Source organism: Podarcis cretensis (assembly GCF_951804945.1).
Source record: "Podarcis cretensis genome assembly, chromosome: 5".
NCBI lineage: Eukaryota > Metazoa > Chordata > Lepidosauria > Squamata > Lacertidae > Podarcis > Podarcis cretensis.
The window spans coordinates 24176040-24200431 of record NC_137174.1 but is presented as its reverse complement, the minus strand read 5'-3'; the positions used below and the strand labels follow the sequence as shown (position 1 = coordinate 24200431).

General features: G+C 45.5%; 1 protein-coding gene across 17 annotated transcripts in view; it reads left to right on the top strand.

Annotated features, from left to right (window-relative positions):
• The window catches only part of LDB3 (LIM domain binding 3), a 150176-nt gene extending 126920 nt beyond the window's left edge, over positions 1 to 23256 (top strand). For 16 of the 17 annotated variants that reach the window (XM_079975642.1, XM_079975640.1, XM_079975637.1 and 13 more), the window contains 6 exons: positions 195 to 334; positions 10926 to 11247; positions 14397 to 14577; positions 16829 to 16949; positions 17322 to 17437; positions 18344 to 23256. In XM_079975642.1, coding sequence (XP_079831768.1) covers positions 195 to 334; positions 10926 to 11247; positions 14397 to 14577; positions 16829 to 16949; positions 17322 to 17437; positions 18344 to 18433 — 970 coding nt within the window. In that variant the 3' untranslated portion in view covers positions 18434 to 23256. The remainder of the gene's footprint in view (positions 1 to 194; positions 335 to 10925; positions 11248 to 14396; positions 14578 to 16828; positions 16950 to 17321; positions 17438 to 18343) is intronic. The other variant, XM_079975643.1, reaches the window with a different exon arrangement.
• Positions 23257 to 24392: the final 1136 nt, after the last annotated feature.

The following is a 24392-nucleotide window of genomic DNA, read 5'->3' as shown; positions in this document are numbered from 1 at the left end:
TTTAAAACACCAGCGTTAGAAGTACATGCTGGCTGTACTGAATTTTAAGGTAACAATCTCTCCATCCTTGCCTCCGAAACTTTCTGGTAGGCTCTCACAACGTTCTGTGGAAGCCACCATTCAACAGATGCATCATCGGTCTTAATCCTGTGGTATATATGCATGAATTGCTCACAGCTTTGCTTTGGTTTTAGAGGCCCAGGCCAATCTTATACACCAGCTCCAGCTTCCCACAGCCCTGCTCCTTACCCAGGCTACAGCGAAGCCCCGGCTCCTGCCTCAAAGCCCAGAGTTGTCACCACTGCCAGCATCAGGCCTTCGGTCTATCAGCCAGGTAAGGAGACTTCGGACTGCTAACACAAGGGGCTGCCTTTTGTTACATCAGATACTACAGAGCAGTGTTTCCCAAACTTGTGTCTCCAGCTGTTTTTGGACTACAACTCCCATCATTCCTAGCTAACAGGACCAGTTGTCGGGGATGATGGGAATTATAGTCTAAAACCAACTAGAGACCCAGGTTTGAGAAACACTGGTAGAGAGCTTGCTTAGAAGGCGTTATCAACATAGTGAGTCAGGTACTTGACTGGTCCACAACTCACATTTTCTGTGATTTTTGTTTACTATGTCTATCTGCTGCCTTTCTACCGATGCAGCCAAGGTCATTTACAGTTAAAATAATGGCAGATAAGCATGGTATAAAAGGGGGGGCAGGGGGGGAGGAATGAGGAATGAGGAAAATAAGAACATTCAGTACGAATTCATACAACATGTTTCAAAACTGGGGAAATGACCAGGTTCACTGAGGCAATTGGTCTGAGCCAAGCCAGTGGAATAGGCCTTGTTTTTGACTCTCCTTTGGAAGCAGACAGGTAAAATTTTTATTATTATTATTAAGTACAGTGGTACCTCATTCCGGGGGTCTGTTCTTAACCTGAAACTGTTCTTAACCTGAAGCACCGCTTTAGCTAATGGGGCCTCCTGCTGCTGCCGTGCCCCCGGAGCATGATTTCTGTTCTTATCCTGAAGCAAAGTTCTTAACCTGAAGCACTATTTCTGGGTTAGCAGAGTCTGTAACCTGAAGCGTATGTAACCTGAAGCGTATGTAACCCGAGATACCACTGTATTTTGAATTCCCATTTTCAGTGCTATTTTTCTAGAAAAAGAGGTGCCAGAACTCTTTTTGGATGAAGGGTGGTATACAAAGTAGTATATTATTATTATTATTATTATTATTATTATTATTATTATTATATTATTATCAGGAGCTCAGAAAGAACAGCCAGGGAATGTTGCTGTTGCCTTGCCTTGCCCTGCTGACAGGGTTGGGAGGAGTTTCTTCACATCCTGGGTTGTCTTGCCCATATCCCTCTAGTCCAGCCTTTCTCAACCTTGGGTCCCCATATGTTCTTGCACTACAACTCCCATCATACCTAGCCGGCATGACCAGTGGTCAGGGATGATGGGAGTTGTAGTTCAAGAACATCTGAGGACCCAAGGTTGAGAAAGGCTGCCTAGTCCTTCACCCCCGCCCTCCCATTTTTGTGCCTACAGGACATCCGTTCCACTAATAGAGACAGCCAGTGATTAGAGTGTTGGACTGTGGGGAGACCCAAGCTCAAATCCCACTCCACCACAATGCAAACTGTGCAAACATGAGTCAGTCACGTTCTAGTAGTATATGGTTACCAGATTTTTTTCAATTAATCCAGAGACACTTTTTTTTTGAAACTGAGTAGCAACAGGGAGTCAGTAGTGTTGGATGGTGAGGCAAAAGACCCTGGGCCCAAGCACACATGCATATTGTATAAAGGTGCAAAGCCCTTCTTTCGCACCCTGTGAAACATAAATGCGCAGAGTTTTTTTACAAACTGGGCAACCGTGCGCCGCCTGCCCATGACTCCTGAGCCCTCCCCGATTTCCTTCCCCCTTTGTTTTCACAGATCAGGGGAGTCACGGACGGGTGGCTCTTGCCCAGGAGAGGCCAGCCTGGTAGTGCAGTTGGCTCTGGCTGGCTTCAGGAGCTGCTTGCTGCCGTAGTGCAGGGGAAATGGCGGGCGCCACGGCAGCAGGCAGCTCCTGAAGCCAGCCAGAGCCAACTGCACTACCAGGCTGGCTCTGGGCTGCTAAGGCTGCCACTGCCACGTTTCCCAGGGACAGATTTGCAAATCCAGGGACTGGATCCAGGAACCGGGGACGTCTGGTAACCCTATAGTAGTATAACCTACCTCACATGGTCATGGTGAGGATAAAATGGGGAAGGGGAGAACTGTGAAGGCCACCTTGAGCTCCTTGAAAGGAAGAGGGGGGACGTGAAAATAACATAAAAATAGCAGCTTTACAGGCAACAGCTGAAAATCTGCCTTGAAATATAAATGCTCTTATGCTTCACTTCAAATGATTGCTGTGGCTCCTTGGTGGTATCGTGTTGCCAGTAAGAATTCTTACATAGCTTAGCAATCGTTTGATGTCCTTTGGTTTACTTTAAAATAAAACAAGACACCCTCAGCGTGCTTTTGGGAACCTAATCACTTTTTCAGAAATCTGTCGTAGGATTGCAGGTTGCCGTTTCCGAATCCAGTCACAAGGTGGCAGGATGCCCTAGTTCTTTTTCTAGTTTTGTCAGAGCGCTGAGCAATCTACGGACTGACTGCTATTTCAGCTCCCAGGCAGTAGGACTGGAGCAGATTCAGATGTCAGGAGTGGGCCTGACATGCTGTCAGAAAGAGGTGACAGTCCCTTTCAGCCCTTTCCCCGGAGGTGGGTCGCTGTCAGGAAAGACAAGCAACTCCTCTGTATTGCAAGCAGCTTCTTGGGAGAATTTGAGAAGCTACTTGCAATACAGTGTGAGAAGCTGCCAGGAAAAGGAAGGGAGGATCCCATAAGCCTTTGCACTTGTCTGAACGGGCTCCGGTTGCAGATGTGCAGGCGGTCTCGTTCCGTGGGTAGCTATGCGTATTTCTGGCCAGGCTGAAATGGATACTTAAAACAAAAATAACTCTGGAGTCATTTTGAAATGAGCTTGTGTTCCCCCTCCCCCTTATTGTCTGTCTTGTTAATAGCATACACTCCAACATTTCTGAAGAAGAAATTGGGACACACACACCCCGACTTGCCCTTTGCCACCGCACCGCTCGCATCCTTGCACCCCCCAAAATCCACTGCCGAAGCTTACCCGCCCACTGCCTTGCCAACTCAAGTGTGTGCATGCCCCGCCACTGCACAGCACCCCACACTGCCGCACACCCGCCACTGTGGCCACAAACACATGAGGAGGGCGACAGCGGCGTACTTCTGGCAGTGGCACTCTATTTCAGGAAGCAGCGGCCCTCCTTGTCCGTGTGCACTGGCCAGCAGCGGCAAGGTGTGGAGCCAAAGCACACGTATTTTGGTTCCGCACTCTTTTGGTCCCCCCTTGGCTGACATGGCAGGACACTCTGGGATTGAATCAGAAGCGAGGGTGGCTTCTGTAATTCCAGGATGTACCCGTAAAAATGGGACAGTTGGAGGGCCTGTAACAAGAGAGTTAGAATTTTAGTGTTTCAGCAGTTACATTTAACTTACTGTGTTTTTATTGTTGTTAATATACTGTGCTTTAACCTGCCTTAGGGTTGTGAATCAAAAGAGGGTGCGCTAGAAACTGAAATAATAATAATAATAATAATAATAATAATAATAATAATAGGATAGGATGACCTCACTTAAGGCCCTAGGTGGGGATCATATTTTAAAGGGCTCTCTTACCTATTTATTTTTAAAACCTCACTGAAAGCAGGAAGCTAGGAGAGTCAGGATCATGTTGGGCTACAACCTTTCTCGCTTGCTTGCTTGCTTACTTGCTAGCTTTTTATTTATAGGGTATTTTTCCTTACAAGGGGGAGCATTAAAAATGGCATTCCCTCACCTGCAGACCTAATGTAATCCGTTCCAGCCGTCCTGTCACATGTATAAACCAAACTGACTTTTCTGAATGGGGGGAAATTTTGACATGAGGGCACTTGAAATTAAGCAGCTCTGCACCAACACCACCTCTCGTGGGCACTCTGAGACGCTGCCGTTATGTGTGAGAGGACAGTACCATCCAAGTCCCCCCATGTCTGAACTGCTTTGAGAGAATTTGAAAGTAAATTAGATGTGTAAAGAAAGAAAAGAAAAACCACCCACCCTGTTTTGCAGTTCTCAGCAAACTTACCTGGGAGTGGATAAAAGAAAAGAAAAATATTTAAGCCAAAAAATCCACTTACCTGTGAGTAAGTCCTACTGAACACAGTTGGCTTACTTCTGACTAAACTTGCTGAGGGGTTGCAATGTATAATCAGAATGTAGGAGATCCTTCTTCAAGGATAGATGATAGATAGATAGATGATAGATAGATAGATAGATAGATAGATAGATAGATAGATAGATAAAGATAGAGATGCAGCTAAGTGGAATGGGTCTAACTCTAAAGGAAGCTTTGCTATGCAAGAGCACTTCATACAGGAATGTGTTCCTTACAGGTCCTTGTGTAGCAAAGTTTAGGCTGCTGGGCCTTGGAATGCTCAGAGAACAAAGGCATTTGTCATAGTCAATAGCAACACTATTCTCCAAGTTAAAACATTAACCAGAAACCAGGAGCTTCTGCACGGAATCTGGCAGTCTGCTCCACAGTGTGATGGTTTGTCAAGGCTGAGGCAGTGGCGGCAGTCAGAGGTGAACCAATGAATACAAAAAAGCACACATGAGCAAGGAAGAGCTTGTAGCGCAGGCAAGAGGCCAGCTGACCCAGGAAGCCTTTCATAACACTTCTGGTTTAATGTCCAGCCTGAGTGGGTGGGGCTAGTTTGGAGTTTGAAAATACAGTGGTACCTCGGATTAAGTACTTAATCCGTTCCGGAGGTCCGTACTTAACCTGAAACTGTTCTTAACCTGAAGCACCACTTTAGCTAATGGGGCTTCCCGCTGCCGCCGCGCCACCAGAGCACAATTTCTGTTCTCATCCTGAAGCAAAATTCTTAACCTAGAATCATAGAGTTGGAAGAGACCACAAGGCCATCAAGTCCAACCCCCTGCCAAGCAGGAAACACCATCAGAGCACTCCTGACATATGGTTGTCAAGCCTCTGCTTAAAGACCTCCAAAGAAGGAGACTCCACCACACTCCTTGGCAGCAAATTCCACTGTCGAACAGCTCTTACTGTCAGGAAGTTCTTCCTAATGTTTAGGTGGAATCTTCTTTCTTGTAGTTTGGATCCATTGCTCTGTGTCCGCTTCTCTGGAGCAGCAGAAACCTGAAGCACTATTTCTGGGTTAGCGGAGTCTGTAACCTCAAGCGTATGTAACCTGAAACGTATGTAACCCGAGGTACCACTGTACGCCACATAAAATGCATTAGTTGGGGTTGCCATATTTTGAAGAGCAAAAAAAGAGGACCCATTTGCCGACTTCTACTTTTAACTGTTGATCGCTATGACGACTCTCATTTTACATACCCGTGAAAACTTCCAGGACGTGTCCTGGAAAAAGAGGACAGGTGGCAACCCTTTTCTTAGGATGTGGATAGATGTGATGAGGCCATCTCTTCTCCCCCTGGCATAGTTACTCAGATGACCAAAGTTTGTCAAGACTAGGCCTGAAAGTTGGGCTCTCTCTCCCGCACTAGGAGTGCCATTTAGATAGTCCCACCCCTCACCCCATTTAAAATACATTCATTTTTTAAAAAAAATTAAATATATCTGTGTGCACATTCTCATACCCTCCAACATTTCTCTGATGAAAATAGGGACGTTCTCTTCAATAATAATAATAATAATAATAATAATAATAATAATAATTTTATTTATATCCCGCCCATCTGACTGGGTTGCCCCGGCCACTCTGGGAGGCTTCCAAATTATATAAAAACATAATAAAACATTAAACATCTTTTTAGAAAACCTTCCCTTGACTTGGGGGTTGCATAACTCCATACCCTCCAACATATCTCCAGTGAAAACAGGGTCATCCTAAGGAAAAGCGGGACATTCCAGGATCAAATCAGAAACCACGATGGCTTCTGTAAATCCAGGACTGTCCCTGGAAAATAGGTGTGCTTGGAGGGTCTGCATTTTACTTTCAAAGTACATTCTTTCCCTCAGAGAATTCTGGACTCCATAGTTTGTTTAAGTGTTGCTAGGAAATGTAATTGTGAAAAGTAAACTCCAGTGCCCAGAATCTGAAGGAAATTATGTGTTTCAAATGAGCTCTAAAGGAATAGCATGTACACAGGCCAAGGGAGAACCTTCACACACACACACACACACACTGCATGCACGTAGAGCTGTTTTCACAGGATCCAGAAACCTGATTTTCTTTTTCAGGGTTTGTGGTTGTGGAAAGGGAACCCTTTGTGTGCACACCTCTGAAATGAACACACACGGGTGGAGAGCAGGGGCTGCTGCCATGATCCTGCTCCTTCCTCCACCCCCGACGTTGAATAGGGGATCCACACTGTGGTGTATATATAAATGACACAATGAGATATAGGTATGATTTCATGTTCAAATGAGTGAGCACTGATTCTTGGAGGTGATGGCAGGGAGGGAGGGGAAACCAGGAACGCTACCAACTCAAGAAAATCACATTGTTTAATTACAGAGCGTGGAGGTGGGAGGCTTTTGAACTTGGCAATTAGAGATGAAATATCGCCCTCTAATTTTTACTGACTTAATAAATACCATGAGACAGAAATAGCAGGGCCCTGGGGCTTAGGGTGATTGTGATGGGGGGCAGGCGGGCAGGGGATTTGATTCAGATATCTTTAAACTCTGTTTACCTTTGCCGCATGAAAAAGATGAAGCCTGGAGCTAAGGTGGAGGGTGCCTGCTTGTGAAGCAAGGATATTTGTAGTTGCTGCTGGAGAAATGGGGAGGGGAAACCAAACAGAAGGGGTTTTTGTTTTTAAAATATGGGCGAGAAGGAAGAACAGAGTGTGAGACAAGATTTTATTGGGTGCCCGTCAAGAATGCTTATCTAAAACAAGCTTGTTATTGACAGAGCAAGAATCGGACTTGGCACATGTACACACTGTGCCTTTAAAGCACATACAAAACACACAGCTTCCCTCAAAGAATTCTGGGCATTGTAGTTTACTCCCCTCCACACACAGTTACAGCTCCCAGCAGCCCTTAACAACCGGCAGTGCCCAGAATTCTCTGAGGAAAAGAACGTTTTCTGAATGTACTTGAAAGCTGTCTACACACTATACCTTTAGCTCTCAAGTTAAGAAACATGCTCTGTGTTGTTGATACCACTGACTGTATTAGAATTTAGCAGTCTTTTTTTTTCTCTCTCTCTTAAGGGCTGTGTTCCCTCTGGGCTATTCCATTGGGAGGGGTGCAGACCTGAGCAGGGAGCAATGCTGTAGCAAAAAGTGGGCACTGTCATCTTTCCTTCTTTCTTTCCTTCCTCCCTTCCTCTTTCTCTTTCTTTCACTTACTCACACATTCACACCCTTCTCCCTCCTAATAAAACCCCCATTCTGACTCTCTCTCACACACACAAACCCTTCTTTTTCTTTTTCTCTCTCTCCTCCCTGCCCGCTACACCCCTTCTCCCTCCCCACCCCAGCTCAGCAGGCTGCCACAGAAGAGGACAGGTGGCTCTTGCCAGAGGTCCAAGCTGATCATCAGAAGGCAGCTTTTGAAATCAAGCCTGGTGCCTGGGTTAGAAGGTGTTAGAAAAGGATTAGACACATTCTCTCAAAGCATAGGTCCATCTCAACAGCTATTACCCATGACAGTGAAATAATAATAATAATAATAATAATAATAATAATATAATATTATTATTATTATTTATACCCCGCCCATCTAGCTGGGCCCCCCCAGCCATTCTGGGCGGCTTCCAACAAAACACTAAAATACAATAGTCTATTAAACATTAAAAGCTTCCCTAAACAGGGCTGCCTTTAGATGTCTTCTAAGAGTTTGTTAGTTATTTTTCTCTTTGACATCTGGTGGGAGGGCGTTCCACAGGGCGAGCACCACTACCAAGAAGGCCCTCTGCCTGGTTCCCTGTAACTTGGCTTCTCGCAGCGAGGGAACCGCCAGAAGGCCCTCGGTGCTGGACCTCAGTCTCTGGGCAGAACGATGAAGGTGGAGATGCTTTTTCAGGTATACTGGACCGAGGCCGTTTAGGTCAGCACAAAGACTTTGAATTGTGCTCGGAAACATACTGGGAGCCAGTGTAGGTCTTTCAAGTCCAGTGTTATATGGTCTCGGTGGCCGCTCCCAGTCACCAGTCTAGTTGCCACATTCTGGATTAATTGTAGTTTCTGGGTCACCTTCAAAGGTAGCCCCACATAGAGAGCATTGCAGTAGTCCAAGCGAGAGATAACCAGAGCATGCACCACTCTGGTGAGACAGTCTCTGGGCAGTTAGGGTCTCAGCCTGCGTACCAGATGGAGCTGATAAACAGCTGCCCTGGACACAGAATTGACCTGTGCCTCCATGGACAGCTGTGAGTCCAGAATGACTCCCAGGCTGCGCACCTGGTCCTTCAAGGGCACAGTTACCCCATTCAGGACCAGGGAGTCTTCCACACCTGCCCGTCTCCTGTCCCCCAAAAACAGTACTTCTGTCTTGTCAGGATTCAACCTCAATCTGTTATCTGCCATCCATCGTCTAACCGCCTCCAGACACTCACACAGGACCTTCACCACCTTCACTGGTTCTGATATGAAAGACAGGTAGAGCTGGAAATAGAACATCCATGTTCAGGGGCAGCCTACCAGGTGCCAGGGACACCAACAGCGGAGAGCTGTCACTGCCCTGCCTTGTGAGCTTCCCAGGGACCACTGGGCATTTGGAAACAATGACCCCAACCAGCATCTCCCGTAAGAAACAACATCACAGGCATCTGCTGATCCTATAGCTGAGCTCTCTTGATTTGCACAGCCAGGAGTGAGTTATCAGAACGCAGCTGAACTGCTGTGGCCATAGTTAGATGCACCCCATAAAAACACATGCCTATCTGGCAAGAGTGCAAGGAGAATGAAAGCATGGCTAATCAATAGATGGGGGAAGGGTTCATTCATAGAATGTCTGCACCAGGTAAGGCTGGCAGAGCCCTTTGTCCAAAACCCTTCAGGGCCTCTGCTAGTTCCCTTAGTTGCAGACGGATCCAAGGGATCCAAGGGATCCAAGGGCTGACTCGGTTTAAGGCAGCTTCCTATGTTTTTATGGAGTGGAAGGGAGGAAGAGATCCTGATTCCTTGGTGCCTGCAAAGGGTTAATTGCTGCTGCCTATTTTACGCCCTGGGCATTACAGCTGTTTGTGAATGGAGGCATTATACCTAAGGCGGAGCAAAATATTAGAGCCCAGCACAATGGGGGCATTCTCAAAAGGCAGCTGGATTTCAGGAGGGACCCTATGGATCCGTGTGCATGGGTGTATGTATGTATGTAGGAGGGAGGGAGGGGAGAGGTCAGGAAGCCACCAAACAATACCACAGCTGTGCATCAAGAAGTACTAGGGAATTTAGCTGTGGCCAGCAGATCAGATCAAGCTCACACTTTGGAAAAGTGAGCAGTCTTGGAAGGGAACCAGCAACAAATGGGGGGAGGGGGGAGCAGAGAGGTCGGGTTGGAGGCAGTGCATTTCAGGAAGAAAGGCGAGCCCCAAGGCCTTTAATAGAAGTAGAGAGGGACGTTAAGGGGAGGGGGTAAGAGTCAGGAAACAGCGTTATGATGGAGACAAAAATACTTTCCATTCCTGGTTGGGGGGGAATGGGGAGTCCCTGCAGCTGTCCTCCATTCAAAAGAACTATGCAGTGCAATGCATGAGTTGCAAGCCTGTCTTTCTGGGGAATTTGCCCAGACACGTTTCTTTCTGGAGGAAGAAAAAAGTTGCTGTTTTGTTGGTTGCACAGGAACACAAAGCTTCTGCCCGGTTCAGAGGAATCAAATTGGAATAAAGCTGCTGGCACCATGCGCATAACCAAGGGGGGGAGAGACGGGGGAGACTGCTGCCCCCCAAAAAACCAGTAAAAATAAATACAAATCTGAGGTTCTGCCCCCCTAACAAAAGCCTGCCCCCCCAACAAAACTCCTGGCTATGCCCATGTCTGGCACCCTTTTTCAGTTACAGTTGGCCAAGGTGTTGTTGTTTTTTGGTGTGTTTTTTTACAGTGCTGGATGGCACCTATTGGAACTGGTTGTGTGGAAGACAGGGAGACCACCAGTAGGTGGCGCCAGAGCCAATGCCAGGCAGATCCAAGCTTTTGCCCCCATCCTCCTCCCTACCTAGTTATATAATGAGAACATTGAGACTTGAGGAGGAGGAGGAGGAGGAGGAAGCAAAACAGCCAGTGCCATACTCTAGACTGGATGTAAATAAGGACCCAGGAAGGCGGGGGCTGGCTGAGGTTCCGCATTCACCCTAACCAGTCTCCAACGATATACATCCATGCACACACATTTGCCCACCTACCTGAATTAAGCCCCCTTGAAACAGTGGGTCTTAACTTCTGACTGCACCATAGGCCACCACAACCCAAGGACTTTCCATATTTTGCTGCAGCAGATAAGAAAAGTCCTTCAGGTTTTGCATATATATCAGTCGCATGCTGCCTTTATCCAAATGCACTGGATGTATTTACTCCCTCCATCCTCCCTGAATAAAACCTTGCTGCTGCTGCTGCTGCTGCTGCTATGTTAGTGTAGGTGACCTTGATAATCATGGCCAAACCGAGACTTGGCAGTGGCTTTTATCGTTGACTTGGCTCCAGAGACAGGGGCTTATCTGATATCCTTGGATCAGCTACGCAGCACTTGATTTGTGATAATGGGCTGGGCGGCAGTTGAGGTCACCTGAGGCCGTTGTGGCTTGAAGGAGGTTCTGGTCAATACTGCGGCTTGCAATAGTGAAAATAAAGGCAGCTGAATGAACACTGTTTCCTTTCCTTAACAGCAGCTCCGGCGCCAGCCCCAGTGCCTGTACACACCCAAGCTCCAAGCCAAGCGGAGCCTTCAAGCCGTCCTCCCTGGATCATGGACGACTCCTTCTCCCAGAAGTTTGCTCCGGGGAAAAGCACCACCACTGTCACCAAGCATATCCTGCCACGGGGGGCTCCGGTGCCACCCCCGCCAGCCTCGGCCCCCACATACCCGCCTCCTTCCATCCCGGCCTCTTCCCAGGCTCCGGCAGTTGCCCGGGGAACGATTCAGAGGGCTGAGCGTTTCCCAGCCAGCAGCCGGACTCCACTGTGCGGACACTGTAATAGCATCATCAGGTATGCCAGTGGGACTCTTCTGAGGGAGGGGGAATGGGAAAGCATCACATCGCAGAGCAATTGAGACCAGTGGGCCAGGATTCCTGTGAGGTTGAGCAGGGCTTTGGCCCTTAAGACAGGAGGAAAGATGTGTTGTTGCTGCTGCTGCTGCTGACACACTGCTATTTCTCCCTGGACTCACAAACTGGGCCTTGGCCACGTGCAGCCAGCACAAGCTTTGTGGAAGGCTGACTTAAGGAAGGGCTAAAATACTTGTCGGACACACAGTCATGTAGAGATACGAAGATGGAGCCGGTGTGGCAGCTACAATCTGTAGTAGAAGGATCTCCGGAAGACAGCACAGTTGTACCTCGGAAGTCAAATGCCTTGTGAGTCAGATGTTTTGGCTCCCAAACGCTGCAAACCCGGAAGTGAGTGTTCCGTTTGCGAACATTCTTTGGAACCTGAATGTCCGACGTGGCTTCCGATTGGAGCTTCCTGCAGCCAGTCGCAAGCTGCGCCTTGGTTTCTAAACATTTTGGAAATCAAACGGACTTCTGGAATGGATTCCTTTTGACTTCCGAGGTACAACTGTATAAAGCTAGCTTTCCCACCCTGATGAGCAGCAAAACTGGGGTGCACTGAAGGATGAAGAAGGAAAGCAGCCTTGAAAAGGACTTTTGAACAAGGATCTCTGCTTCAGCAAGCAGGACCCTGGAGGAGCAGAAACAGAGGGCTCCTCCACACTTCCTCCCCCCCCCCCAGGAAAACCCGCTATTTACTGTTGAATCAGAGCAAGCCTCAATCAGGTTTTCTCCAGAATGATGTCTGCTCCGATTTAGCACTAAATAGGAGGTTTCCTTGGGTATAGCAGTGGGGCAAAGGCAAAACTGCTTGCACCTATGCCTAGAAAGCACAACACAAGCAGAAAACCGTTCAGGAACATGCTTTATAGGCATGGGACAAGGGGGCGTGTGGACAACCCCGAAGGAGAGCCCTGAAAAGGACTTCTGAACCCTTAGCAGCAAGCAGGGACCCAGAGTTGCAAACACCAGAGGCTGTGAAGGAAAAGCAGGGGAAGATGATGGAGTCAGACCCTGGATTCTGGCTGTCAGCAGGAGGGATTTTCAGCAGCAAAGTGACCCAGCAGCAAGTACCACACAAAGGAAACTGGGAGTGGTCTTAGAAGCCCAGTTTTTAGACCTTTTGGGGGAAGGTGTCCTTCCTTCCTAGACAGCCTTTAATTTCCTATGCCTCTTTTCACTCTGCATTTATGGTCAGGATGCTCCCCACCCTGATAAGATTGTCTTCTGCAGAGGCAATTGGTGTTAGTCACTCTGATTAAATTTGGCCTTGGGGCACACTGTTGCAATGGGATTTTGATTGGATTTTGCCCAAAGCTAAGCTCTATGCACAAGGCAGGCAACATACTCTCTGTTAAGGTGATCTATGGAATTGATCACCTTTCTCATGCTGCTGCTGCTGCTGCTGCTGCTACTAGTCTCCTTACCTTGCAAAGGAGACCACGCTGAAGCCATTGAAATAATAATAATAATAATTCGTATAGGCCATGGGTAGGTAAACTAAGGCCCGGGGGCCGGATCTGGCCCAATCACCTTCTAAATCCGGCCCGCAGATGGTCCAGGAATCAGTGTGTTTTTACATGAGTAGAATGTGTCCTTTTATTTAAAATGTATCTCTGGGTTATTTGTGGGACATAGGAATTTGTTCTCCCCCCTCCCCCCCAATATAGTCCGCCCCCCCCCCAAGATCTGAGGGACAGTGGGCCGGCCCCCTGCTAAAAAAGTTTGCTGACCCCTGGTATAGGCCATACTGGAGTAGAATTTCTCCCAGGCTTTTGTATCTAGCAGCCTGCCAGCATGGTAGAGAACCAAACAATTATTATTAGCGCTTTAGGGAAATAAGACTATCTATGCATTGTCTATACTCAGTAGGAATATATCACCATCTGCCCTATTCTTATGTGCTCTTCAGAGCTGGTATGCATTCAAAACTAGGTACTTATATGCACATAAGAATCACTAACGACAGTGGAAGCATATGCAGGGCACTTGAATTATGTCGCAAGGTGTCATTTCTACTTATCTGGTTGAGAGTACAAACTGTTCTTATCCGAGGCTGAATATAAAGAAACAGCATATTTAATTATGCCTACGTTATCTAATTCTCCTGATAGCAACACTAGGTCAGCGTCATTCAGATTTTTCAGCTTGGGGCATTTCTACGTTACAGATTTGAACTTAGAAGTGATCCCTTCTTTGCAATGGCTTTTATGAATCGTAGTTTGGGAGAGATGTTTGCAATATTTTAACAGACAATTCTGAGCAAAGGCTGTTGTGGTGCCTTAGGGTTTTCCTGCTCCAAGTATCTAGCGTGAAACCGCCATGCGTTCACTCACTTTTTAAGGGGCATCTACATGGCACCATCGCCGACATGGGTGGCGCTGTGGATTAAACCACAGAGCCTAGGACTTGCCGATCAGAAGGTCAGCGGTTCAAATCCCTGCGACGGGGTGAGCTCCCATTGCTCGGTCCCTGCTCCTGCCAACCTAGCAGTTCGAAAGCACACAAGTGCAAGTAGATAAATAGGTACCGCTCCAGAGGGAAGGTTTCCGTTCACTGCTCTGGTTCTCCAGAAGCAGCTTTGTCATGCTGGCCACATGACCCGGAAGCCAATAAAGCGAGATGAGCACTGCAAGCCCCTTTACCTTTACCTACACGGCACCATCACCCAGTCATTGTCGTCCTGCGTTTTCCCTGTGGTTCTTCTGTCTTTTCTTAGGTTGCAGGAAGTCTGACTTTTTCGAGAGAATGGAAAAGTAGTGCAATCTCCATGTGTGTAGATACTCTTCCTTCCGTTGGTGCCCCTAGAGCCAGACCACCAAACAGAAGTCTTGTACTTTGCTGAAACTTATGCCATAATAAATATATTAGCCTTTAAGGTGCAAGAAGACTCTTTTTGTTGCAACAGACTGACACAACTTCCCCTCTGGGAGGCGGTTTTTCAGGACCCCCATCAAACCGTCATTTCCCAGGATTCAGTGGGGAAAGCCAGAGCAAATAAAATGATAGAAAAGCAATGCAAGGTTGTTATATAGATCTGTCCTTCGCATTTGCAACCTTTGAATGTTTCTGTCCTGCGATTTACAGGGGTCCTTTCCTGGTAGCCATGGGTCGTTCTTGGCACCCTGAGGAATTTTACTGCGCATACTGCAAGGCATCCCTGGCTGACGTCGGCTTTGTTGAGGAGCAGAACAGTGTGTACTGTGAGCGTTGCTATGAGCAATTCTTTGCCCCTACCTGTGCCAGATGCCACACCAAGATCATGGGGGTAAGTCTGCAAGCAAGCACAGCCAAATGCCAGCAGAAGACGTGTGGCAGAGTTCTGGCAGAGTTAGGCCCGCAAAGTAGCAATCGAAAAAGGATGAATTGTGACCTTGGCAGCACCAGAGGTCAGGCAGTTTCTGGGCCTGCCAACCTGAGGGTGCTGTCTTGGCTTCCATTTGGTTCAGTTTCTGATCAGGTTGTGAGTAGCGCAGGCTGCCCATGACTGATAGGTTTTTCTTTAAGCCAGTAAGCAAACATGCCTCTGTTCGCAAGCTGAATTTTGTTTGCTGTGAACTCCATAACTTAATCTAAGCTCATTTACTGGGTTGTTTTGCAACGCATTCATTAAAGTTAATTAAACTTGCTAACAGTGACTCACTAATGAGACATGCTACTGACCTAAATGATGGTGGGCTGTCGGCGCTAGGCGCAAAGGGCAGAGCATTAGATCAAATTGCATAATATCTGTGTAAGTATGAATTAAAAAGCTGAAAAGAGGAAGCATTTCCTATAGCACCACCTGCACATTTAAACAATTGCCTGACATGTAATTAGCTGTGGCCAGAGTGGTGCATAAATTACTCTGTGTTCTCTCTCTCTCTCTCTCTCTCTCTCTCTCTCTCTCCCTCTCTCTCCCTTTTCTCTCTCATTTGTTAAAAACGCTCTCTATTTTTTTTTTTTTAAATAATTTTTATTAACTGGCCAATCACATCAAATTAAATCACATCATATAAATTCCAAATTACAAAGCCAAATTTTTAAATTTTGTTGGGGGAACCCATACTTCAAGATCCAAAGGGGAATTCAGATCATCTTCTTATTACTGCGTTAATGTCCAAATCAGTCCCAATCAGTCCAAACAAATTTCGTAATTCTATCCAGTCTTATCTTGGTGTTGCCACATCATATCTTGTTCGTATAATTTCTCTTTTTCCTTTACGATCTCTTCTGTTAGTCTCCTTAAGCCGATAGCAAGTGTAATAATCCTGTGTGGATTTCCCGTTCCTCCACTAAGTCCAGATGGTTTCCATATATCTCCTTCGTAGATAACATCACCTTATCCATCGTAAATTTTGGCATTTGTCGCTCTTAAGTCCCACTGAGGAGTTGATTCACGATATGTAAACAACTCTATTTCTCTCTTTCTCCTCCCAGACCCAAGAGCTCCCACAATGCCTCACAAAATGGCGAACGGCATTTTTTCCTGACTGCGTCACTCCAAAACTCTTAGCTTTCCAGCTTTATCTTGAAACATTGCTTTGGATCAAAAGTTTATCTCCACACAGCCTTAAATCCACAGCTTAAGTCCTTAATTTCTGACTCATTAGGGGAGGGGGATTCTTGTTAAATCACATAAAATGTTAAAAACGCTCTCTAAAATGTGCACTTAACCTGGCTATTTTTATTGTGATAGAAAAGCAGCCATGCTGGACCCCAAGCTATGCCAAAGTAATCCCCCCTCTCCCCCTCCCCACCTGCAGAGCAGGGGGTTGGTAAGAAACTGGCCTGGGCTCCAGTTGAGACTGGGGTCCTCCATGGCGGCTGTCCAAAAGCAGGTCTCTAAAGCTTGCTCAGGGTCTTGATCCATAACTGAAATCTCTTGCCCATCCCAGAAATACAAAATTATGTCTCTGTCAGAGGACCTTGTCTCATTGGCTCTGGGCTCCATAAATAGCCTCTCGGAGCCCCAACCTTAATGGTCACCTGTGGAGCAACAGCAGTTCTGTGCTCATCCGCTTAAGGGGCTTTCTCCCCAAAATAAAAAGTGCCAGCCTAAGCTTGTATTCTCGCATCTGAAAAAGACATCTGAGCTGATGCCGGAACCTGGAGGGAGGAACTTGATTATTTTAAACTCAGATTGTAGGCCACATTGACCTTGTGCTCTTAAAGCCCACTCACTCTTTCTGGGGAAATAGGGCCTAGGAAGATGTGTTGTACAGAAGTTTTGGGTGGGTGGGAGATGCTTAATCCACACACACCCCTTTCCTACCAGCTGATTTGCCCCCCAGCCGACATTCCAGATCTGTGTCAGCTGTGGCAAAACATTTGGGCGAGCGAGCGGGAGAAAGCCACTTGGGGAGGGAAGGGTTTAGCCCCCTCCCCACTCCACTTGGCCCAAGGCTTCTTCCCTCCAGTTAAGGAAGAACATATCGTCCTCCTATCCTTCACTGCCCTGGCCTGACACATCTGTCTCTCTCTCCGTGAATGCCCTTTCAGTGGTGAACAATACATCTGCTACTCTGCTTGCCTTTCAGGAAGTGATGCATGCCCTTCGGCAGACTTGGCACACAACTTGCTTTGTCTGTGCTGCCTGCAGGAAGCCATTTGGGAATAGCCTCTTCCATATGGAGGATGGAGAGCCCTACTGTGAGAAAGGTATTGCACACCCAGCTTATGCTCCTGGAAATCTTACGGACAGTGTTGCTCGGTGTCTTATGCTCCCCCAGCCCTCTGTTCTTTCGGAAACCTCTGCATGCAAGCAAAAAGTGTGGCTGCCCAAGAGAATGGAATAACTGGGCACTGTGCCTATTCTCCCCACCAACCCTCCCATTTGAAACTGTGCCCACACTTTGCACATGGATTTGCCCTCAGATGTTTTGGATAGGTGGCAGAAGGAGAGAAATAAGCCATTCCAGAACAAGTTTGCAAGGCTGAAAAATGTATTCTAAGCAACAATAAACCCAGCAGATCTGGAAGAAAGTTAGCTGTTTTGCATTCTAAATGTTGGTTTTTTGTTTCCATTTCTAGACTATGTGGCCTTGTTCAGCACCAAATGCCATGGGTGTGACTTCCCTGTCGAAGCAGGAGACAAGTTCATCGAAGCCCTTGGACACACTTGGCATGACACCTGCTTCATTTGTGCTGTAGGTTTCTTGCATCAAAACATACTGGGGCTTTGCAGTACTCCTCTTGCTAATCTTCCCATGCAGCAAATTCGTGGCACTTCAGTTTCTTTCTGGACTGTAACATTATGACTGCAGTGGGTGGGAGGTTCACTATATAGGAGGGTTCTAGGGTAGTCTTCTTCCTGATGCACCAGTTTTCTACCTCCAAGGCATTTTTCACTTGGTGCAGATGGGGGCTTCCTGAGGGCAGACTGAGGTGGGGGGGGGGCAGTGCCCCATACACCCTAAAGGACCTGCCACCACTGTCTATATTTTTGTGTGCACCTCTCTCTCGTTGCCTAGGTTAGTGCCAGCCTGGTGTAGTGGTTAAGAATGGTGGACTCGCTATCTGGTGAACCGGGTTCGCTTCGCTGCTCCTCCACATGCAGCTGCTGGGTGACCTTGGGCCAGTCACACTTCTCTGAAGTCTCTCTGCCTCACTCACCTCACAGAGTGTTTGTTGTGGGGGAGGAAGGGAAAAGGAGATTGTCAGCTGCTTTGAGACTCCTTCACAGAGGTGCCCAAACTTTTTTCAAAGAGGGCCAGATTTGATGAAGTGAACATGCATGAGGGCTGGCCAAAGTGGTTGACCTTTTTTAAGACTGAAGTTGTTGACCTTTTTTTTACAATTATACCCCAAAGTTGTTGACCTTTCATTGGGATTTTACACCAGGAAATAAACTGCCACAGGGGGTGGATTAGGCCCCCAAAGCGAACTTTGAACATGCCTGTCTTAAGGGAAGTGAAAGGCGGGATATCAAGTCCAAATTCTTCTTCTTCTCTTAGGGGTGGACTCACACGCCATTTTGTTGAACTCGTGAAATTTGAATGCTGCCTTTCACCCTCTTTGATTACACGTAATATCCCTGTATTCTTAATTTTCAGGTGTGCCATGTGAATTTGGAAGGCCAGCCATTTTATTCGAAGAAGGATAAGCCGCTATGCAAGAAGCATGCACACGCCATCAATGTCTAAAGGAACAACTAGAAGCTAAAGGCAAAGTGAAAAGTTTAGGAGTTGGCTCAACAAACGAAATATAGATAGTTATGGATTTCTCATGACCGGGACGGGAGGGGTCAGGGGAGGTAATGAATTTTGAACCTTCTGACATTGAATTCAGCTGCTTTTTCTATGTGCAGATCTTTCTCCTACATATTTCATATTAAAAAAAGGAAATGAATATTCAAAACTTGACAGTGAAACATTGCTGCAAAGATTTAAGCAAAATGAATGGGGGGGGTCATTTATAAAACGGTTGCATAAAATTACAAATACTGAATATCTTCTAGTGTGTGTGTGTTCAGCACCATACACTTAAAGCTTATACTTCACAACAGTGCTTTAAAAAAAAACACCATTATTAGTATTACTTTACAACTCAAAAGTGTCAAAATAGTAGGCGTAGCATAACTTTTATAGTCGATAGAAATAGGCCAACTGAGTGCTCCTCACAAAACAAACACAGTTTAGACTCTAGAATAACTTTTATGAACCTCATAGCGTTAACTAAAAACACCCCATTGGTCAAGGCTTGCAATCAGAACACAGCATAGGGTATGTCCACACTTCATCACACAGATGTGGAACTGTCTTCCTTCTAGTATGTACAGTTCCACATCACCCTGGTAACTGAATATGGAGGAATCCTGGAAGGCGGGACCAGTGATGTGGTCCTTTCCTTGCATGAGCATTGTGCTCCCTCCCAGCTGGTGAATACTTGAATGGAAATAAGCCACATCCTGGGTTCCCATGCATCTCCTTCATCCTCACATTGTTGGAGCGACACAAGACCACCTTGGGGCAGCAGCTTCCTTGCTTCCATGACTCTGAATTGGCCCTGATATTAGTTGGGATAGAGTGTGGAGTAAGCTCTGGCCTATTTTGCCCATACCTGAATTTGCATGGTAGCCATTTCCCTGTGATGCTATGGCCATGACACATGCGTGTCTATACCGCAACCACATGTACAGGGCTCATTGCATGAGTCTTCCCACCAGAAAGAGTGGCATTTGGGTAGCGATCATGCAAGGGGGAAGGGAAACCAGGCAGTCAGCTTTGCCCAAGTTGTTACGGTGTTCACATGCATGAAGCAATCCTGTGGGATAGAGCTACAGAGAAGCTGTCGCCACAAGGCTCTGGATATATATGAAGGGAATTGTCTGTTGGGGTGGTTGGTAGGAGAAGCGAGCAAGCGAGCAGGGAGGAAATAAACTAGTTGACTATAATTCCTGTTGAGAAGAGAAGCAACAGAGAGTATATAGCATTAAAGGGTTTTAGCTGATTACCTCATTCAGAGCATCACAAGGGAACCAGTTTTCCCCAGTCTGCTGCTACAAAAGAGGAAAGCCTGGAGAGGATCCGCTCTGTATTTCTCTGTGTAGCTGAGAAACATTTCCTCTTGCTTGTCCTCTCATCTTATGTGTGCAGGGAAAATAGATAGTGTAATCTCAGCTCCCAAAAGGACAATGGAGTCCAGAGCAGCCAGGGGCAATTCAAACCCTTATTTCTGCTAAAACTGATACCGTTCACAGGGCAGCCCTGAATGACCTGCATGCTCAGTTCTAACTGTGATTAGATTCTTAGATAACGTCACCTCTGAAGTGTGATTGTGTTTGCTGCTGCAAGAAAACGAAGCTTTTGGAAATTAGAGTAGTATTAGTGTAACGCCTTTTGAACAAATCATGCACAATATCTGAACAAGTATACTTATTGTAGCTTTTGTATTATTGAGACTGGCAGCATGTATTTCTTCCGTCTGTAGGTTTGGATATTTAAGCAGTTAGTATCAAGCAACTGTCTACTCAGAGGAGCATCCTAATCTGTGATCTAGGCATGGAAGGAGTATGTCAGTGTTAGTAACATCTGAGTGCGCAAAATGGTCATAATCTGAAGCCATTTACTTTGAAATCATCCCAGTGTTGTACCCTCCAGTAAATAGCTTTGGAATTGAAGGTTATAGTAACACATACTTAGCATTCATGAAAAGGGAAAAGAACCATCTGATTTTAAGGATGTTGACTATTGGACTATTGAGTATTTAAATAGCACCCCCTTTTAAGTAGTGTTTTATTATTTACTAGATGTCAAAAAATTGGGGGGGCTGCTTTATCTTGCTCTCAAACACTATGCCTTTTTAAAAGAAATAAGTTATGGAATGCACTTTTAAGACCACTTTTGATTTCTGCAGGAAAATGTTCAGCACAGAGTTATCAAACTTGGGCCTCCAGCTGTTTTTGGACTACAATTCCCATCATCCCTGACCACTAGCCCCTTCTAGCTAGGAATGATGGGAGTTGTAGTCCCAAAACAGCTGGAGACCCAAGTTTTGGGAAACCCTGGTTTAGCATATGCTTTGCTATCTGGTTGAAATCAATTTGACTTAAAGGTGCTCAACTTTTGCAGGATCCTGCCCTGATTTCCCCCTTTCCCTTAGACTGGAGGACAAACCACAAGGTTAATGTTTTTGTATGCAACATTTTGCTCCTTTTACTCAGTCTCTATGTTGGATAGATAAGCATATCTGACCTCCAGAATATATGCAAGTACAGCACTTTAATTCTTCTTGGTCTTGTCATTTTAACAAGGACTGCAGAACTGTGTGGTTAATTGTTCTTCTTTTAAAAGAATCTCTAGCATTTTAGTCAAACTTTTTTTAAAAAAAATTATATACGAGTCATGCTGGTTTTCTCTTTACATCTTATGAACCAGAGACAATTAGAATAGTTGGTGGCAGTGAAACTTTCTGTGATCTGAGAAGTCAACCATGCACAAATAGGACTCAATTATCACACTGCTCTTTTTTCCACTTTATATTATCTCTGGCGGGCACTTTCTACGAATAAAAAGACAGTGAGCCACATTTATTGCTTCACAACAGAATGACAAACCCTACAATAGATCATGGGTTGACTGCACTGTGACAACTCTGTCATTAATCACTCAGTTGTCACTTAGGGCCCATTCTTAAGTTGCAGGGGTAGCATTGCTGTTGCTGCCCTGCGACTGGATCCCATGCTCTTCCAGTAACGTTTGGATGACTAAAACCACAAGGGTGAGCATCTCTCACCTGCTCCGCTGTTCCTACGTGGTAGATGCATTTGCCCCCTTGTTTGCTGCCACAATCCTGCCATTATTTATATACCCTATTGTATACGTCTCTGCCAGAAGTCTCTGCATGTTTAGGTGGTAGTTGTAGAGTGTGACCCTAAACACGTTTAACTTGAAAAGGGTTCCATTGATGCTGGTGGCTGCTCAGAGCCAGGGCAGGTGTTGCTGTAACTAGTTTACCTACAGAAATAGCTGCTCTGCACAAATGAGTAGTAGAATACAGGAGGGCACAAATGGGAGATTGCGGCTGCCTTTCTGCGACTAGAAAACCATTGCAGATAAGGGGATAAGATCTCCCACGGGGGTTTTTTCTTTCCATGTTACATGACTCATGCAAGTCAGCCATTTTCATTATTCGTTTATCTTGTTCCTATTTTATCTGTAAGACAGGAAAATGTGGGGTATAAATAAATAATTCTCACATGCAAAGCTCTGAGCAGGCATGGCCAAACTTGGCCCTCCAGATGTTTTGGGACCACAATTCCCATCATCCCAGACCACTGGTCCTGTTAGATAGGGATGATGGGAGTTGTAGTCCCAAAACATCTGGAGGGCCAAGTTTGGCCATGCCTGCCTGAAAGTAACATCTGCAGCGGCTCTTACTGCTCAGTAAATGTATCTAGCATCAAAGAGTTAACTTTAAGTAGTATCTCACATATCTGCCCCACCAAGACCACTCTTTTTAAGAAAAAGAATATGCATGTGTAATACAGAGTAGGGCCTATAGTCAAGTAGAAAATTACGGTAACTACTGAGGGAAGGAAAACACTAGGCAGGTTCAGCTGTTCACCGTCTTTGTGACCTGTAACTATTACCTACTAAAATAATTTTGTTCTTATTTTGTTTCACTAGCAAGAGGGGTGATTATTTTTGCTTCTTTTATTCCTGGAAGTCAAATACTGTACCTGTGAATGACCAAATGGTGAAAGTTGCATTAAATCATTTTAGGGGATTTGATAAATTATATCAAATGATATTTAAGTAAACACTATAACTTTTATTTTTTCTAAAGTTGAAACTCACCAATATCTATTTAAAACTTTCTGGGTGCAATCCACATCCTGTTGAATCACATGGCAAACCTTCTGGATTTGCAACCCCTTTGTAGTTGGCTTTTAATCTGTTTGCCTCAAGGACAATACATGTAGCATAAGTCATAGACATTCAGAAAAGCATTTCATGTAATTTACCACTGCATGCTAAAAATCAAGTTTACAAAAATAAAACCAATACACACAAGCAAATGGCACAGGTTTGGTCCTTCAGCGGTCAGTAGCTTGGATGAAATATTTATTTCAAAGCTCGCTCTGTATTCAGTAACATGGATGCTGCAGCAGTAACTAAAAAATAGCATCTGCTGCTAGGTCACGTAATTTTAAATAGGAAGGCCTGGTAATAGGTGCTGATATTTTGTAAAAGAAATGAAAGTTATTTGCATTTGCAGCTCTGTGATTTGGTCTCTGCAGCAATCACACTATGCATCTTGCTTTTTAAAAATGTATGGAAATATTGATTTGACACCACAAGTGACCTTACTTTTACATATGGGTTTGGTTTTGAACACCTAGGTTTTTATTTCAGATGTTCATTGTAATGTGTGATTTGTGAGGTGTGAGTGAATATACTTTGCATGGATTATATGTGCCAACACAAATAAAATATTCTGCACCCTTCAAAAGAAAAAAGAAAAAGGACCCAGCGCTGTGAAAATTCTTTCTCAACTTTATAGAGAATGAAAGAAAATTTATCAGCCAGGAATACTCTCATTAAAAAAGCCATCTTCTGTTTTCAACTGTTTTATGAAAAGTAGTTCTGAGATACATAGGTTCACACATAACATTACAACTTGGTTAACATTAACCAAAATGCTGATTTGGATTTTTTGCCTCTTTTCATTCATGGCTATGTAGCCTTTGGGTGGTTGACAGTTCCTTAAACATATTTAAAGAGGAGGTCTGGGCTTGCCTATAACACTAAGCTATGGTTAACATTGACTAAGATTTAGGAGCCAACTACAAACCTTGCATAATGAGTGACTTTTGCACATATTTAATAAGACATAGTTCAGTTGCTGGACTGAATTCACACATAACACTAATCCATGGTTTGGTAAACCATAGTTTTAAAAGCCATGGTTTACTGTTATTTGTGAAGCAGGTAATATTCAACCTTTGGCATTTCTTCCATTTCTCTTGCATTTTGCTCCCATCCTGTAGCCTTTGCAAAATAAATAATTCAGAATTCTTCAGAACCCTGGGTAAGGTAAAGGGTAAAGGGACCCCTGACCATTAGGTCCAGTCGTGGCCGACTCTGGGGTGGCGACGCTCATCTCGCTTTATTGGCCAAGGGAGCCGGCGTACAGCTTCCGGGTCATGTGGCCAGCATGACTAAGCCGCTTCTGGCGAACCAGAGCAGCGCATGGAAGCGCCGTTTACCTCCCTGCCTATCTACTTGCACTTTGACGTGCTTTCGAACTGCTAGGTTGGCAGGAGCTGAGACAGAGCAACGGAAGCTCACCCTGTCACTGGGATTCGAACCGGTGACCTTCTGATCGGCAAGTCCTAGGTTTAACCCACAGTGCCACCCGTGTCCCAGAGAACCCTGGGTAGCAGAGGCTAAATGGATTATGCCTATTAAAGAGTTACAGATTTGGTTGATGCATATGAATTACTCCAGACACAGAATCGGGGGTGGAGGAAATGTCACAGATATTACACACATGCCTACTTCAAGTCATGTTATTTGTTTTGTTAAAGATTCATAAATTGTTTAATTTTTTAAAAAAATCTCTAAGCATTGCACAGTATAAAAAATACATTTAAAAATA